Genomic DNA, 18,443 nt, shown 5'->3' on the forward strand with positions numbered 1-18,443 from the left:
CAGTGTATTAGTTTCTAAGCACATGATCTTGCACATTAAACACCATCCCATTTCTATTACTCTACTCAAAGCCACTTGGTTCTTTGTGTGTGATACCTTTATCTATTTCTAGAGGAGTAATACCTCCTAATTTCTTATTATCAGCAAGTTTCCTTATTATAATCCCATTTTTAAATTCAATAATAAATCTATTTATTAAGCCTCATTCTTCAGAAGTTGGCTGTCACTACCTTTCACACCAATAGTATAATCTCTCAGCATGGCCTGCTGCACCTCTTCAAATAGTTCCTGACCTGCTAATAGCATTTTTACACTAGAATGCAGTTTAAGTAATACATTCCCACTGCTGTATCATACCAAACGCTTTACTTGGAAAAATTGAGATTCACTGTTTTTTCTTTGTCAGAAAAATAAAAACCAATTACCTGATTAAAGAGCATTATTAACTTAGTCTGACATGACATACCATTGTATTGCATTTTATCCAATTTCTCACTTATATCCAAGTCTATCATTTTTCTTTCCTTCAAGCATTGTATGGCTCTGAAATTGGACTATAATGGCTCTGTTTGCCCCAACCCTTTTTATCATTTATTTAATACTACTGCTGTGTTTGGATTATCACAGCACAACTGACAGACTCAGAGAGACAGGGATTGCTCTACCCATTAAATACATGTTCTTTCACCTTTCTGGGATGGAAATTATTGCACCCTCTTATTTGCACAGAGAAGCACTTTGAGTCTTATCTTCATTTTAAATTTGGTAATTTCCTTGCAATCTCCTCCTTTTCTAACCACTCACCCCATGCCAAATGCAGTCTGAAATCTGGGGATCCAAACTGGAAAAGACCATTTATCTTGGCCAGTTCTTTCCACACAGCATTCTTTCTTTCCATCTTACAGCTAAAGCTAAAGAAAATTTTACTATCACCTATCATGTCACTCTTGTATTTTCTGAGCTCGAAAAATGTATTTTTATTTGCCGATTTTGTCCTGCCATTTTTTAACAATCTCGTTTTTATTAAACATTTTTCATTTTTCATTTCACAAACAACAATTGAGAAGGCTGTACATATAAACAGATCAACTGAAACAGAAATTTATTTCACCTACTCCTTTTGAATTCTATCTTCATCAGAACCACTTGCTGACAGAAATTGTTATAATTTTCAGAAACACAATTCTTTAATAATTTGCCAAGGGATTTTTGTTAAGTTGAACTAAAGAAGTTGCTATTTCCCTGCTTAAAAATAACGTAACATACGTGATTTTTACTTTTTAATTTCAACAGAAGTTGATACCCCTCCTAGAGAAGTTCTATGTATTCCTAATCAGTATGAGAACATTGCAGACGATTACCTTGATTAGATTTTCTCTCTCTGAATATTAATAAGATTATTTAGGAACATTACTGCCTTCCTTTTGCAGCACAATCCCCATATGAGAATTTTCTACACATAAAAATCTATATTTAGCATCTGCCTACGCTGCCTATGAACAGATAATGGAAGGGAAGGTCATAGACAATTTTTTGGCCCTCTGGGAAAGTAGAAATTTGCAGTAAAATTAGAAAGAAAACTACCAGCCATATTCATGTCAGACAGCCCACATACATAGTTACCCACAAAATCCTTCCAGAAATTTTGCAATTTATGTTCTACAAAATATATATATTACACAGACTTTTGGGCACCATTGAGGAACACCGTCAACAACTGAGAGGGAGAGGAAGAACTAAGGTTTCAAGATGAAAAATAAACACTGCTGTAAAATGTAAATTCTTAATGAAACTAAGCTAATTATTTCCCATTTAAATGCTCAAGGAAAAAAATATACAATGAAAAGTTCTGTACCAATATTATTTTTCACAGCAGAAATGCAATCTAAAAGTCTTTCCCACTAGTTTTGCAGAAATAAAATAATCCAACACTGAATACTCAATCTCAAACTGCTCATGGCAACTTAGAATATGTAAAAGTTCTACTGCTCAAAAAGTAATCTCAGTCCTTGCTTTAATCTCTTTATAATGGCTCCCTTACCACTTTCTTGAGTATTCAAACAAAATATGAAGTTTGAAAGATTCTTTAAATTAGAAGATAAAATATGAACTGACCCAATTATTTTAATTCATATATATGGTATATTTACTTTTTGTTTTCCATCAGTGTTCACTCTGACCTATATTCATAAATCCAAATGAAAATATTTGGCTCTGGGAAATGATGGATGCTGTAGTAATACTAGCAGACAAAGGATTAAAATTATGGTTTTATTTAAGCTTTATATCCAAAATCTGTCCCTGAGCTTGCTACAGCTTTGAAGTCATTCCTCAATACACCAGAAACCAATACCTACAGATAAGAAACATACAGATATGGAAATGCTCACCTTGCTGTCTCTCTCCACTCTGCATCCTCTCCTTCACGCCAGCAGATCTCATCAAGCTCAGTGAAGAGATCATGAGGAATGTGTTCCTCATCATCATCTTCCGTTCCAAGAATAAACTGCACCCTTTGTGATGGGGTATCTGGAGAAAAATAAAAATATGAAGTCCAAAACACTAGTTTGCTTGCCCTGAGAAAACAAATGTTATAAGATTGTCCAGATGTTTTCATGCACATCACTTACTGCCACACAAAAACATTTACAGTTCTTCTGTAAGAACATTCAATTACACACAAACACATTCAGAATGAGACGTCCTCATTTACTGTAGTTGTCAAGTCCACTTTTCAAAAAACTCCTCCAAAGCTATGACCTGATGTATAGAAACAGGGTGTATTGGAAGTTGGAATGGTATCTCCCAGAAAAAAAAAATACAGAAGCAGCATAGAAGCACAGATAAAGCTGAATAAAGCTGATAAAAGACTTTTACTCCAGTGTTAGGAAAATCTACTTTACCACTTCATAAGTCTACATCTGCAGATCTAGCTCAGGTCATAAAGACAGAATACTAAATGTGAAATCTTTGCTGTAGGAGAAATACACGAAATGAAACCTGCCTAATGTGAATATACAATTGCAGACTTGACACTTGCCCCTTTGTTAACTCTTTCTACTTCGTTAGGCTGCTTGAGATACACAACTTTTTAACCTGTCCCAGCCTCCTCATTTTATTCTTCCTGACTTCCCTTTCAATACTATTATTGATTAATTTCCTTCATAACCTTTCAGTGCAGATAGCTAAATATATTTTTGAAGACATGCTATTGTTTTTTCACTCAAAAAATTCACAGAGCATCTTAAAGTACATGTATATTCAATGTTCATAGCTCAAGTGCTGTATTTAAAAAGTCCTATATCCTATTTGCTTATTTAAATGCAAATCTCAATGAACAAACTCTGATGAAGCACAGCCTCTCTAGCAATACATGGCTGCTTTTTCTGCTAATGCATTTTAGATTTCTGAAAGGAACCAAAAGTCCTTTGTGAGAACTGAGAGAGGCCAGGCTGCCAGTGAACTGAAAAACTGATTATCCAGCAGAACAGCTCAGTGACTCCTTGAACATTGTCTAAATGAAGTTCACTTCTATAACATATTTGTAAGACAAGCTACATTGTTCCATCTAACAGCAAAGAGCATCACTGCACAGGGTCTTAAAGCTCTTTGAATATTGGAAAAAATGAGATTATAGCACCCATTGAATGCTAATTAAAGAGAAAACACAGCTCTGATCCAAACAAATTAAATGGGCCACTGACACAGAAAATTAAATTCATCAATAGAGATACCTTTTTGATAGCAGTACTAAACTTGCTATAGCAAGGAAACACAAACAATACATGACAGTTTTCACCTGAGGTCTATTTGCTTTAACAGAGTGTAAAGATCTAGTGCACTAAAGCCTATTTACTCCTTCACAAAGCAAGGAAATGAAACCCAAGGAGAAATACAGGAGAGAGGGAAGAGATGTCTGGATGCGGGTACTACAAAGAACCAGAGGATGGATCTGCAAGGGCCACAGCTAAAGGAATTACTTTTGCTGAATCACTGAAGAACAGCAAGAAACTCTTCCACTTTACCCTTTCTTTGCTTTCTCATCTCTCTTAGTGTTCAGTCGTCTTTTTTTCCTTTAAAAATGTTCACTTTTTTCTTTAAATCAGAGACAAAAAAGTACATTCTAGTTAAGAAGTGTGCAACTTCTTAAAACTGATTTCCAGAAGGACAAAATTCAGTGAGACAGGAATTTACAATGGATTAGTGCATATGACTACTAACAGAACATGGAAAACAAGTTACTTTGGTAGAGAGCTGGACTGCAGCTAGCATCTGAGAATAAGCATTGCCAGGAACATCCTGTACTGTTGATAAAATCAGCACCAGAACTGATTTACAGCAACTGCTACTGTTAAGTAATAAATGAGCAGTGTTGCACAGCAGAGCTGCAGCTCTGTGACAGTCATGATCCTCATGCAAGTACAAGCTTTCAGCGTGGGAGGAGAGCAGAGGATCAGAAACCTCTTGAAGTCAGGTGAGCAGCAACAAGGAGTCACCTCACTGCAGTAATTTGCTCTTACTGGGTCTTCTGTGTAACAAGCTACTTGACTGACAACAGTGAATCAGAATCTTTCAGACATCCAACATCATGGGGACCAAGCACTGCCAAGTCCACCACCAAACCACACCCCTGAGTACCACATTTATAGAAATGACGAAATATGCACTAAATTATCTTCTTCCTTGTTAACAAAGAAGTAAAAAAAGCTGCTAGATTCTGTCCTTCTTTACTGCTGTGATTTCTATTGATATTTGAAACCTGCAAGTCACAGGTTCATTTTCAGACAACAAGCTGAAACTGAAAAAAAATTATCATTTGCTTTATGATACAATAATTTTATTTCAAGGACCAAATTCTAAAAGACATAAACAATAGGAAAATTATAATAAAAACAACAGATCTGTTGGTTCCACTTGTAAAACTGAATAAAAAGGACTATTCATGAGCAATGCCAGATAGATTTGGCTCATATTCATAGGAGTAATAAATACCAAATATGCCATTAATGTGTTATATAGAAAATTAGTAATATGTGATTCAAAATCAGTATGGAAGAATACTTCAATTGCTGACTGTCAAACTGTGATAACTTAATCCTCAGTGCAGAAGCATAATATTTGCAAACTAGAACACAATATTTTCTGCAGTCTAGGCAAACAGAAATTGGCTTGAATATTATTTTTGTCTATCCCTACTTCAAGTAGTGCAGCCAGCACAAAAAAAAATCCTTCATACTATTATTGCTATTTCTAAAAAGTAATGAGAACAATCTAGATTACACTTTAAAAAAAATAATGAGTGAGACTAATCAGTTACAGTAGTATTTCTATCACTGTAATTATTTTATATCAGAGTTATCAGAAGCAACATGAACTTGAAGTATCACAATAAGCAGCTGATGATTCTCCCAAGGAACTTGTTCATCACCAATTCAGGAAACCCTCCACGACCAGCTAGAACTGGGTAGAAAGCCTCGTGCGCAACAGGAGCTGGGGTACCATCAACAAGCACTCCTACTTGGCCAATGAACAGTCTCAGTCAGGAAAACTGAAGCAGCTTTCTGATTCCTGTGGCTCCACCAGCCCCTCTGTTTTATCCCTGGGTTTCTCCGGGCTTGTGCTCATTTAATATGTGCAGCACTTGCATCCAAACTACCTCTGATACCTCGAATTCATTGCATGCATGAAAATTCTGAGTATTACACATTTAAAAATCTAGCTAATTCCACTGGCCTAATAAAAGGGTAAGACCTGGTGGTTAAGCTATTGTTGTACACACAAATCCAAAGTGGGACTCAGTGCTGCAGAAAGGGAGTGACCCTGCAGAAACCTGATATATTGATCTATTTATGACTCCTTGTACAGGCATCAACAACCCTAAAACAAATGCAAGATGTGGGCACAGACACACCAAAAGAGCAGATTTGAAAGCTAGAGTGTCTAATAACCTAATTCCCAGAGGGAAACAAGGAGCTGCTCCCTGGAACAGCGCTGAGTGCAGGCAGTGGCAAACAGTGTCCCACAACACCTTCCCACCTTGCAAAACACAAGTAGAAAGGAGCCATAACTGGCATTTTCCCCATTTAGAACATCCCCAAGTGCGACCACAACTCTGGGTCAGGGCTGCTCCCTCTTGCCTAAGGGAATAAGGTAAAATCAAGACTTGGTCTGGGGTAACAAAGGAGGATCACTCTCAGTCCCTTCACGTAAATTCAGCAAACGTTCTGTTCCACTACACCAGTGAGAGTAACCCACACCTCCTCAGTGGGTGCCAGGGTTTCAACTGGGACAAACCTCCCTGCCATCAGGCAGAACTGCACACAATCCACCAGGCGATGTCACAAGCAGAAATACAGCTTTCAGTACATAGAAAATGTACCTAAATTCTGTCCTCTGTTCTTGATAAACTCTAGAAAGAGTGAAAAAATGTATGTCTGGTAACACTCCCTGTATTTCTCAGCCTGTCAAACCTGCATTAAAGGGTAGAATTAGTAGCCAAATACTTCTCACTGGGGTCAGCAGATGAACAAGTAAGAGATTAATTTTTCCACATTGGAAAACATGCTAACTATTAAATTAAAACTTTCATTACAGAAATTCCCATAAGATAGTAAGCAACATATACAAGATTTAATCCATGCTTTGTGCTCTTCTCATCCGCATCAAAATAATAATAAATATGTAAACTATTTTTTTTTATTACTTACTGTACAGGACAAAGAGCAGACTGGGAGTTAGCAAGTGTAGCACAGTTGACATTAATAACAATCCCTCACAAGCCAAGTGGAAATTCACAGGAGCAGAGAAAAGAAAGGATCATTTCAGACACAAACATTCATCATTCTCCTGCTTGTACTCACCACAGAAGTGGTGGATGGGGATTCTCCCCTAACCTCCTTCCTTTCCAGATTGGACCCTGCCCTTAGCTCAGCAATCAGTACAGGTAAGGATCACGAATTCATTAATTAGAAAACTTAGTAAAAGTTTAAACTAAATTTGCATTACTAAAGTGCACATAAAAGAGCAAACAGCCATACAGGACACTTCTGAAAGTCTCTTCACAGACCTTAGAAATCACATGTTGGGTTGGGAGAAAGTATTCCTTTGGTTATGCTCTGGCACTTTATCCCTGCAGGTACAATCTGCTTCAGGGAACTATCCCAGCATTTTCTTGACATGAACTATTTCCATCAACCCAGGGCTATGGCAAATAATCATATCTTTTGGATCTGACAATATGGACAATTCCCAAGCTTTAATTATCCTCTTTTTTTGCTAGATTCTTAAAACTGCAGTTATGATACATTATTTTAATCCAGATTTGCAGCAATCTGTGCCACAGCTGCCCAGAGATTCAAATTTCTGGGTTCATCATTCCTCATACAAGCCTACAGTTAAGAGTAGGTGAATTCTCTTAACAGCCATACTCTTCACAAATAATTAAATTTACCCCATTAATAGCCCTTCAGCACTTGAGTTTAGGTACCAAATACATCCTGCTGAGTCTTTTAGATTTACTTTCTTCAGGTCCTTCTACTAACCAAAAGAAGCCCCATTTGGCAACTCAGTTTTTTTGTCTGCATTGCCTCCAGAGCTTTTCCTGAGCTGTGTGTCCAGTCCTGTGTCAGGCTCTGCTCTGCTTGCCTTGCCACGTCCAATATCATGAATTACAAATTTAAGCCTCTTTAAAACAAGGGATTACTAAATCCAGATTTCTTAAAAGAACAAACCAAACCTTCCACAAGCTTCAACAGTGTCTACTCATACAGGACACACATGAGGCTGTAATCAAACCCCAGCTCTCACAGCTGTGTTCACTTTAACCCTCAACAAAACCTGTCCTTAGAGACACCCAGTTCAGAGCCAAAGTCTCCCTATTCCACAATTTTAAAACATCTATTAAATATCTTTAACTGATGACTTCCAAAAAGCTGTTTCACTGGCTACAGGCAAACAACAAACATCAAAAAAGGCACAGAAAACTGTCACTAAAATCCACATGCACACAAGCAAGTGCAACCCCACCAGCCAAAGGGAAATGTGCAGCAGGCTTTCAGTGCCACCACGACCCACGGCACTGATGGACCCTCGTGGCCCTGCAGCTCACAGGGGCTGGCACCCACTGCCCTCACAAGCAGCACCACGGAGATGCCCCAGGCTAGAAAGAGCCTTTTTTTTTAACCAAATAAGTTTTAATTTGCATCAATTCCTAATTTAATTCCTAAGCAGTCGCAATACTTTACCCCACAAGGAAAACTGTGGAGAAGGGGAGCTTAAGGCAGAAATGAAACTGGGGCCTTAATTACAACAGCAGCATTTCAGCTGAGAAGAGTAAACCTCTCCAGTAAAATAAACAGCACTACTGCATTTTTAACTAGAGTGGATAAATGCACTGAATTTCTCCTTCTCTTCAAAAAGAAGAAACTTAAGAGACCAGATGGTGAAAACCTAGGCCGCTGAAATCACTTAGCTTACAGTTTTTACTACCCAAAAAACCCTCCCAATGTGCAAACCATCAAATCTGTAAATTGTGCCATTACAGGCACATCATTATTGCAAAATGGAAACACCTTTTACACCCTCATCTCATTAAGAGGCAACAGACAGAGAGTAAGAACCAGGTGTAGGGAAAACAAAACCCAAACCTGAGTAACTGATCTGTGCCCCTAAATGACAGGACTCTCTTTCATCCTACTAAGTACATATTCTGCATATTATTTGTCTAATCTGGAGTTATCTCTGAATCTGTACACTGAGAACGCTTGGGTTATTTTTTTTAAATGACAGTAGGAGATAAAAAAAAAGCTAATGAGTCAATGTCAGAATGTTCTAAAAAAATCTATTCTCTGCAGAAACCTTCCCAGAAAACAGCTGTTACAGCTTTCCCAGCCAGGATTCAAAGGAATTACCAGGAAGCTTCCCCCTATTGTCATTGCACTGATTAGAGGTGTTTTCTACCCAGGCTGATACGCAGAAAACATTAAAGGAATTGGTTTTTACTGGACAGGAACCAGGTGGCACCTGTGACTCTGCATGGGACCCACAGAGTACCCAGCACAAGGTGGGTGCACAGCTCCTGCAGCAGTGACAGCAGAGCAAGGGCTGCACGTGATGGTGCTGCACAGAAAAAGTTATAAATTATACAGTTATAGATTATGACAGAAAATTAACTCAGCACTGTGGAGCACTTCATGTCTGAATATTTCAGGTCTTTACTTGTTCCAGAATCTCTATTATTCAGTGGTTGGATCTTTTACTTTTATTATATCTCCTTTCATACTTCACTGCTTCAAAACACTGCCAATTTATTCTCTTGTATCATAAAAATCCTTATGTATTTTTCTGACTTATTTCAAAGCACTGTTTTTCATCAGTTGGTCTCACAGTGCTTATTTTCTCCATCTTTTCTTCTTGCACCTGCTCATCAAAATGTTTTTTTCTTTCCCCTCCTCCTTCACAGTTCCCAAGCATACAGCCTTCTACTATTTGGCAGAAAAGCATTAAAAGGTGTCAATAGAAAGATGGAGCTAAGCATTTCTGCTTGCTCAATTAAATCAGAATGATTTATAAATTAAGGGACTAGTTTGGATCTACTCTCTCAGGTAATACAGTCCCCCATATTGAGTTACACATCAGAAAAAGGAAGTGTATTGCCTTCCTTTGAGCTTCCTTCACTTCTGGTTACTGTTAGAAACTTGGAGTCATGGGGAAGAACAGCTAAAAAGCTTATAGAGGTTTAGTAGGTTCAGATTTAGTGTGGGAAGTATCTGTTGCTCCCTCTGTGCAAATAAAGCATAGAAAAATCATGCTTATATTCTCTCTGAAGGCAATGCTTTGCTCCAGGCAGCACAGCAAATTGTCTGAAACTCCTGTAAGGAAAAACTACAGTGAAAGAAGGAGGCGTATATTGACTACTATTAATCTCTGTATTATTTTGTCTGCCTGTTCTGTATGTGCTTAACCTCACCATCACTGCAGCATTTTCAGATGTGCCTTGATTATGTAAATCTTTTCACTCTTGTCATTTCTGCCTGGATGAACCAATGTCAAAGCTCAAAATCTGTTTCACTGGCCCAACTTCCAGGAGTCAGATAGACAAAGGGGAAAACCCTCAAAATTTACTATTCAGATAATTATTCAGGGTGAAAAGACCAGATATTTCCAGATTTCTGCTTCTATCTTTGGATTCTTTGAATTCTTATCAACCAAGCACTTTGAAGAATATCTTCAGCAGTCTGAATCCAGAAAAGATTTCCATGTTTCTGGCCTGTAACTTGTCTGTCAAGTGACACCACTTACACACATGCTTGAACTGGTAACGATAACACCTTTAAAAATGAAATTGTGACTTTAAAAACTGCAGATCTCTACTCATTTCTTGAGGTACACTGGAGGATGACTGCAGTGGCCATCATGCTACAAATCTACTTCAAGACTATCTTTTTTCATATTACTGCTATTTCACCCTCAGAGATCCTTTGAACATAGGCTGCTTTACCTAACATAGAATTATGTTGAACATTGTATTTTATTGCATGCACAAATGTCAAAGACTATTAAGAACAGATTCAGCCAGTTAATTTCTTCTTTTTTTTTTTTACTTTTGACATTAAGAAGGACACAAGCCTAGGTCTCCAGAAGTTGAAAGAACAGAGCTAAGTTCTCAGCCAAAATGTGTCACATACTGGCACTTAAATAAAACCAGATGACTCAACAGAAGACACTGTTTCATAGTTCAAGATATCTCACTTCTTGGCTAATGTAACTTTCAATTGTTTCTTTTTAATCTGACTTTATATGTATATATGCATATTCTTTTCGAAAACTGTTTTAATAATTTATGAACTCTGTTTTTTTCCAAGAAACTGGTTTCAATACAGTATTGGGTCTTTGTACATTTGAAATCCATTCCAGACAGAGCCACCACAGCCAATTTTTTCTTCGCTGTTCAGTCTTCGAAACATAACTTGAATCTGCTAAGTTTGAAAAAGTCTTGACTTTGTTTTACTCGCAGTATAATAAACCATTGTGCAAGATTTGAGAATTTCAAGCTCTGTCCATAATCACTTACAATATACTTGCTCAAAGGCTTTCCACACACATGATACAAAATTCTGATTAAAAGAAAGTCTTATAATTACTATTCTGTAACCTGAAATTGCAGTGGTACATTTCCCTAATGGTTTAAAAACACACTAGAAAATTGTTTTGTACACATGCTTCCATTATATTTTAAACACTTTCCATAGCCTTGGACATTTCATCACATGCACTTTGTATTTTTAAACAGCATGTAATATTCTCATGTTTTGAGATAAAGCTTGACTAATTTATTAATGACTACCTTCTTCTCTCCTCTGTAATGTTTTCTAACTTAAAATTTTGAGAACTTCAGGAGTTTCATATCATGTTTGTTTACTGAAAGGTATTCTTCCCTGCTTTTCCCTCAAGTCCACAGCTAGCAGATCCATGTTACAATGGCACATTTACAGTGTCATGTTAGGAAAAAGGTAAACACAACCTAGAGCATGGTTTGAATCTGATAAAATACTGCAGCTTCAGTAACATCAACATTATTACAAAACTAACTGTAAAGGACCACAGCTCTTCTCTGTTATGCTTTGGGGGCAGATACTCCAGAGCCTACCCTGAGGGCAGCTGGTGCCATAAAGCATTTCCCCACTCTGTCTCTGTGAGAACACTTAGGAACAGCTCCCACAGTGCTCCTTCAGTGCTGGAAACCACTGAGCCTCCTCATGTACTGACTGCCACTGGCTGCTGCCCCTCAGTGGATTTGTTCAAAGGAACCAATCACCTGCAGGGGCTCTGGTGGATTCTCCAAAACCCTGCTGCTAATCACGTCCAAGTGATAACAGGACAGATTATGCACAATCATGCTGACATTTATTACTTAAAGACCTACCCAAAAATAAAATTTGTCTTACCAAAAGGAGGAGATTCTCTCCCATCTTCTAATCCTGAGTCCCGCTCTCTGTCTCTCTTTCTGTGTTTATGCCCGCGGTGCCGATGGCGTCGGTGACTTTTTCTTCCACCCAGTGGCACATGAACCCCAATGAACAATGTTCGATGGCCTACAGGTGAAAAAAGGTGTCTTTGAGAAAGGAACAGGTAAAAAAGGTGTCTTTGAGAAAGGAACAATGGCAACATAACAACAGTAAAAATAGCAGTATAACAACAGTATAAATATCACAACAGTATAAATATCCTTACAAGGATATTTAACAGTATAAATATCAATAATAGCATTAATGGTATCATTCTTGTGATAATTTTGAAGTTATATAATATTTATTATTCTAATGTCAATAGTCATAACAGTACTGACTTGAATCATGATGATTAAGCATCACAGATACACAACCCCTTGATACAGGAAGCAATTCCAGTACTGAAGTCCTTGTGATGCAGTGCCAGATTTTTTTTTTCCTTCAAATTTGCATCTTTGTATTTGAACTTTCATTAAAGCCAGACAGGTGTTCTGTTAAATGTCTTCCAAAGCAGTAACATAAAGAGACACATGGATCTCTTTGGATTGAACATTTGGTAAAGTTGCTGTTTGCTTTTTGTGTACAAGAACTTTACCAAACTCATTCCTATTTATAAGCCAAACCTTGACAGAATTCTTGTGGGAAATTCATTGAATAAAAAACTAAGAAGAAAGGGGGAAAAAAAGAAATTGAAAAAAACAATAAAACACTCTGAAAGCAAGAGCACAAAATCTCTATACCACTTTGCATGCTCACATCATAAATATATTGCTGGTATCTTAGGGTGCTTTCATTTCCTCTGTTGTATTTTTTTAAATACATAAGAAGGTACATATTGCATGCCTGCTGCCTTCAAGCCTGACAAATTTTATGTTGCTGATCAAGCCCAAAATATTTAGGTCTCTTAGCTATGTGGGCTAACAGGATCAGAGCACAGTAAAGCATTTAGAAGGGGGAGAGCACGGCAGAAATGTGCACTAACCAGAACAAATGGGAAAGGAATTGTGACTCACTACAGGCAGGTCTTCTACATTTACTCAGCAGAAAGACATAGCACAGATTACTCATCTCAAATAACATTATTTTCTCCTTGAAATGAACATAACACAGCTCATGGATATTTGCTGTTTTGCTGTAATCATTCAGCCGTGTCAATCATCCAAAAAAGGTCAAGAACACTAAGCTAAGGTAGCACGTGATCTTTTAATCCCATGGAGACTCCAGAGGAGGCAGAAAACACAGCAAGGCAGCAAGTGTCACAAAACATCAAAGAAATTCAATACTGACAGGAATTCTCTGCAGAGGCAGAGCTAAAAATCCTGGAGAAAAGAGTCTGGACACCACACTAGTTACTTCCCTAACACTGATCCATGTAGAGGAGGCTAGAAAGAAGAGGCATCAATTTTTGAGAGACTGTTCTTGTAGAGTGAGGAGATCTTCCTAATACAATGCCCATGAGTTGAAAACTATTTATTTATTTATTATATACTTCCTTCTTCTTGCTTATCACATTTAACTCAAGAAATGGTTTAAAGAGAACTGTTGCCTTTTGTGTATTTCAAATGCATTGCAGTCAGTAAAGCATGACACAAGGAAAAATTCATTTAAAAATACTGAAGGACATGAGTAATGCAGTACTTTATATTTCTTTATCCCTCTCCTTGGATAGAAGAAAAAGCAAAACAACATTTTGAAAGGAAGGTTTACTGTTCCTAAGACTTCAGTAATTTCCAGAGTTGCAAATAGATTCCTTTTTTTAATTTAGTTACTAAGTACATTCCTGCTGCTTTGTGATAGAAGTGGGCATGCTTATCCTAGTTTTCTCCCACGTCAATGATCAGATTGTACCTGCATCAGGAAATGCTGATTGAGACTCACATTTCAATTAATTTCCAGGGCTGAAAGCAGTACTTGAGTCCAGACTGTTCTTTATTCAGTACACTGAGATACAGTGCCAGAACATTCGTGTGTGTGTGCGTGTGTGTCTGAATGCCACAACAATTTTCCTTATACAGACAAAATCAGTTCACTGGAAAAAAACCAGGAACCTGGAAACAGAAATAGACATCAGGAAAAAACAAAGTGGATTTTACTCTTTCTGTGTGAACCCACTGAGACCAGCAGAGTGCTACTGAGGCATAATTTCAGTAAACACATGGAGAAAGGTAGGTGCTTGTTACAAGGTTCAGACATATAAGAGGCAAAGAAACTGACAGGGGAAAAGCAATAGTTCTCTACAGAAAAATCATAGAGCAAAAAGCAAAAAATCTGAGAGTTAAGTAGTTCTGGTTTATTAAAAGATCACAACTGTGGAGCAAAAAGAGACCATCTGGGAACAAAAGAGTAATGAATTCTGAATTGCTGACAAAATGACAATGAATGATGGAAGCAGCAAAAAAAAAAAAAAAAAAAAAGAAAGGAAATACAAAAGAAATCCAATTACTGTATTACCTTACTTCAAGTAACCTTTTCATGGTAAGTATTATGAGCTAGAATGTAATGTACATTTTTCTGTACAAATTGTCCAAGGCATTATTAAACAAGAGTTTCCAGAGAGCTCTCTAAATTTGCCAAGACTGAAGGTCAAACATGGACAGAGAAGGGCGGATCTCAGGAAAACCCAGGATATCCACTATCCAGGGTATCCTTATAGATAATAACTGATCATATATGGGCATTTCTTTCATTTATCTTTACGAACTGTTTTGTGTCTTTTATTACTTACTTCATCAGGATGCCAACTTAAAATGACTGAATATTGCTCAAATATTGGAAAATAATTCTGCTCTGCCATACATTTTCACCGGACCTAGCTCAATTAGATTATAATTTCTCATTCTTTTGGCAAGGCTACAAAGACACTAAAGTATGGGAAATAGTAACAACTGCAGGTTACATCAGGGTACAAACCATAGACATCAGGTACAACCTAACAGCCATTCTCACACAGAGCTGACATATGGTTTAAGAGGTGAACATAGCACACTGCTCTCCCTACCAAATGGGTATGTTTTTTGTGTTAAAATTGTTTTTGGAAGAATGGGAAGTGTTGGGGCAAAAAAGTCTGTACTCTTAGCATTCCTTTAAAAATATTTTACTTCTACTAAATTAAGGGAAATATTTACAAATCCTTTCTCTCCATCTCCATTTTCCCTTGAAATGTCATATCACTAAAGAATTGTAATGGGATTTCCAGAAGTACCTAAGTTAAGTCATCAAGCGCCATCAATTAAAATGGGTTATGTGTGTTCAGAGCTCTAGAAATCCCACTACATTTCTTTTTCTTTCCATTTATTTAAGGCATAAGATAGGTAGCTAGGATAAGCTTCTGGTTTTAAAGACACAGAATGCCAGGTTCTGAAAACCATTTCTAGATGTTACTTCAGTCATTCTCAAGGGATACGCAGAAAATTCTTCCTATTCTGAGCCTGGATTTTTAGATTATTAATTTGCTATTGGGTTCTTAAAAAACTTTAAGAAAGGAATAATTTCTCCTTTCTCCTTTCAGCAACCTCAAACAACACTTCTACTTAGATTTTATTCTAAGAAGTGCAGAGACGTATTCATATTAATAATTATGTTTCATATCTGTCTTTTCTAGGGCAATGATTTCATACCTCTACAAACTGAAGACACTTAGAGCACAATAATTTTTTCTTCAAAAGTTATGGGGAGATTCTGATTTTTCCACATGTTTGCATGTATTTTCATCTGTCTCAAAGCTATTAATAATTAATAGGACTCCTCTTAAATATTTCATACTATCATTTGTGTTTAATGTAATCCCACAAAAATTAAAAAAGAATTATTCATAACATGGATTATTATTTCTCAATCCTTAAATACTTTAACCCAAGGAGTGATTTATTGCTTTGAAGGTAAACCACAAGCTTCTTATGCTATAAATTTGAACTAGCTTTATATTCTGGGGTTTTTTCCCCAGCTATATGCAATTTGATTCAGAATATTCTTTTATTAAAAATAATCTTTTTACAATTTACCAGTGGATGTATAGCTCTGTATAAACGTCATTGCAGAGCAGATCAATTCAGTGCATTGCATTTCTTTAATAAACTTTCACACTGTAAATAATCTTTATGTATTATTGTATTTTCTCAGTGGGTCTGTTTTATAAAATTACTTGGTCCTAAATCTTAATACTGAAAAAAAATGCATGTGATTCATGCTTAGCTTTCCTAGCAGCCCGTCTGGAATAAATCAACATCCGAGTTCAGAGGGTGTTTTTGCAAGGACAAAATCATAGTCTTTCTATGATAAAACACTACTGATGCTAATGTAAGGTTAATAGAAAAACTCAGGAAGATCAGATAAATCCTATGGCTCACAGATATCTAAACCAATTCTGAGTTTTTAAATTGTGACATAAATTAAACACAGCATAAACCATGGAGAAGATCCTCTCTCAGCATGGAAATTCTTTCAGGTCTCCATATTACACCAGGAATGTGGAACTCAAGGAGGTACTTTAGAGCTTCTTAGTGAGCCAGCCCAGTTGGTGGCAACTGTGTAAAATAATGACTGTCCTGGATCCAAACATCCATGGGCACCAGCTGCTCAGGGTCCGTGTGCTTGTGCTGCCTTCCTCCTGGGATTACCTGAATCTGCCTGAGGCACCTGCTGGCACCAAGGCTTTCACATCCCTGCTCACAGGCATGGAGGGAAGGGGCAGACAAGGGAACAGATGGGTCCTGAAACACCTCCAGAAAGAGCAAAGGCAGGCTCTGTGACCTACTGAGGAAACACACGGCAAAGGCAAGGTGCCTTGAGAAAGAACACTTTGCCAGCAGCTCAAGCCAAGCCTCAGCTGAGTGCTGACCTCAGCAGGACCAGAGGGGTTCCTCCCTCCTCTGGAAAACACTCAGTGCTTGAAGCCTCCCCTGTGCACTGACAGCTAGAGCTGAACCAAATGCAATGTTTCATCCTCTCAAAAATGAATGGTGAGGTAGAGACAGAAAACCATCAGCCCATGTAGGGTTAAAAAGAATTGCCTTTTTCCTTACAGGAAAGAAAGTGATGATGGTGAATTGTGTAGGAGTAAAAGTACATGACTCACGATTCGTTATTGTAGTGCAGCAGGGAGCAGAGCTGGAGAAAAAGCAGAAAGGACAAAAGCAATTCTTCCAAAATCAACAGTTTACATTGCTGTTTGTGGTTATGGTTTGCCCAAAACCCATTTTTCACCTTTTTGCGGTGCCATAATTTGGAGGAACTGACAAGAAAACCTTCAAAATTACTTTTAGATTATACATGTAATTTATATTCTACAGTAGATTACAACAAAAATTATATAGAAAAAAATAAAAACAATATTCCTGACCCACGATAACATTAAGGACACATTGAATATGGAGGATAAGAGTATCTCACTGAAGTCATTAAAGTTAAGGGCCTTTTAAAAAGCTTCGATCATTCATTGCCCTCCCCAAAAAAACCTTGCATTTTAACAAAAGATTTTTCCAGATTGTAGGTAGGCAAAAATGTACTTTTTTACCAGCACTTATGTTTCAAATTTCCTAGATTCCTCCAGAGGAACCCAGAGGTGTTGTATGTATGGTTCTATCATGAGATCATGACCTTGCCAGACAGAAGAAAAAAAGCCAGCAGACACGAAATGTAAAAGAACCTGCCCAGACACGCAACTCTTTCCACTGATGGAGAGTGAAGCTGTGGTTATTGGAGGGAATAATTTGACCTATATTTCGAAATTAACAGCAAGCAAAAAAAAAAAAAAAAAAAAGAAAAAAAAAAAGAAAAAGAAAAAGCAATCTCAGTACAAGTACAATCGCGTGTTAAAAAATTAATGTTTCTATCTTCTGATGCTGCAATTTAGCAGCTTTCACCAACAATGGCAAATTGGTTTATGTCAGTTTCATCTGGGATTTCACAAAGTGAAGCATTTGAATGTATTAGTCCCTACAAATACTGAAAAGGTTCCCTGTCTGTGAAGCTCAGAGTAAATTCAAGCCAAATTCACAACCAAACCTTATCATCAGCTAAAGACTGTAGTGTTCAACCAACACTGTGGCACTTGTCTGCTTCCATTATTTCATTATTCATCATTTCAAAGAGATTCTGTGAACACATGCTTCAGACTTATTCATGATTGTTCAAGGTGAACCACCTTCCACTACCACAGAAACTGCTGAGGAGGGACAAGGGGAGCAAAGGGATCAAACCAGGTGACTGCCAGGACAAGAGGAGAAAAGTGAGATCTCAAGCAATATTGAATTACGTAGGAAAAAGAAAACAAAACTAGAGAAGAGGCACTACAGAAACATGTGCCTTAGGAATCACAAAGGGAACAAGCTTGAGCTTGTGATACCTGGTAGGCAACAAAATGAAAGAGCAACATTCCAGGTACAGACAAAGCCAAATCACTCTGGCCTGTGTTTCCACAGCTTTTATTGTTCCATC

The 18,443-nt window shown here is 37.4% G+C and overlaps 1 protein-coding gene across 5 annotated transcripts in view; it reads right to left on the bottom strand.

Moving 5' to 3' along the window:
- Positions 1 to 18,443, bottom strand: part of SLC4A10 (solute carrier family 4 member 10) — a 146,884-nt gene that overhangs the window by 68,207 nt on the left and 60,234 nt on the right. For all 5 annotated transcript variants that reach the window (XM_058809717.1, XM_058809716.1, XM_058809715.1 and 2 more), the window contains exons 3-4: positions 11,946 to 12,092; positions 2,391 to 2,529 (exon numbers count right to left, since the gene is read on the bottom strand). In XM_058809717.1, the coding sequence (XP_058665700.1) occupies positions 2,391 to 2,529; positions 11,946 to 12,092 (286 nt within the window). The remainder of the gene's footprint in view (positions 1 to 2,390; positions 2,530 to 11,945; positions 12,093 to 18,443) is intronic.

Source organism: Ammospiza caudacuta, chromosome 8 (genome assembly GCF_027887145.1).
Source record: "Ammospiza caudacuta isolate bAmmCau1 chromosome 8, bAmmCau1.pri, whole genome shotgun sequence".
Taxonomy (NCBI): Eukaryota; Metazoa; Chordata; class Aves; order Passeriformes; family Passerellidae; genus Ammospiza; species Ammospiza caudacuta.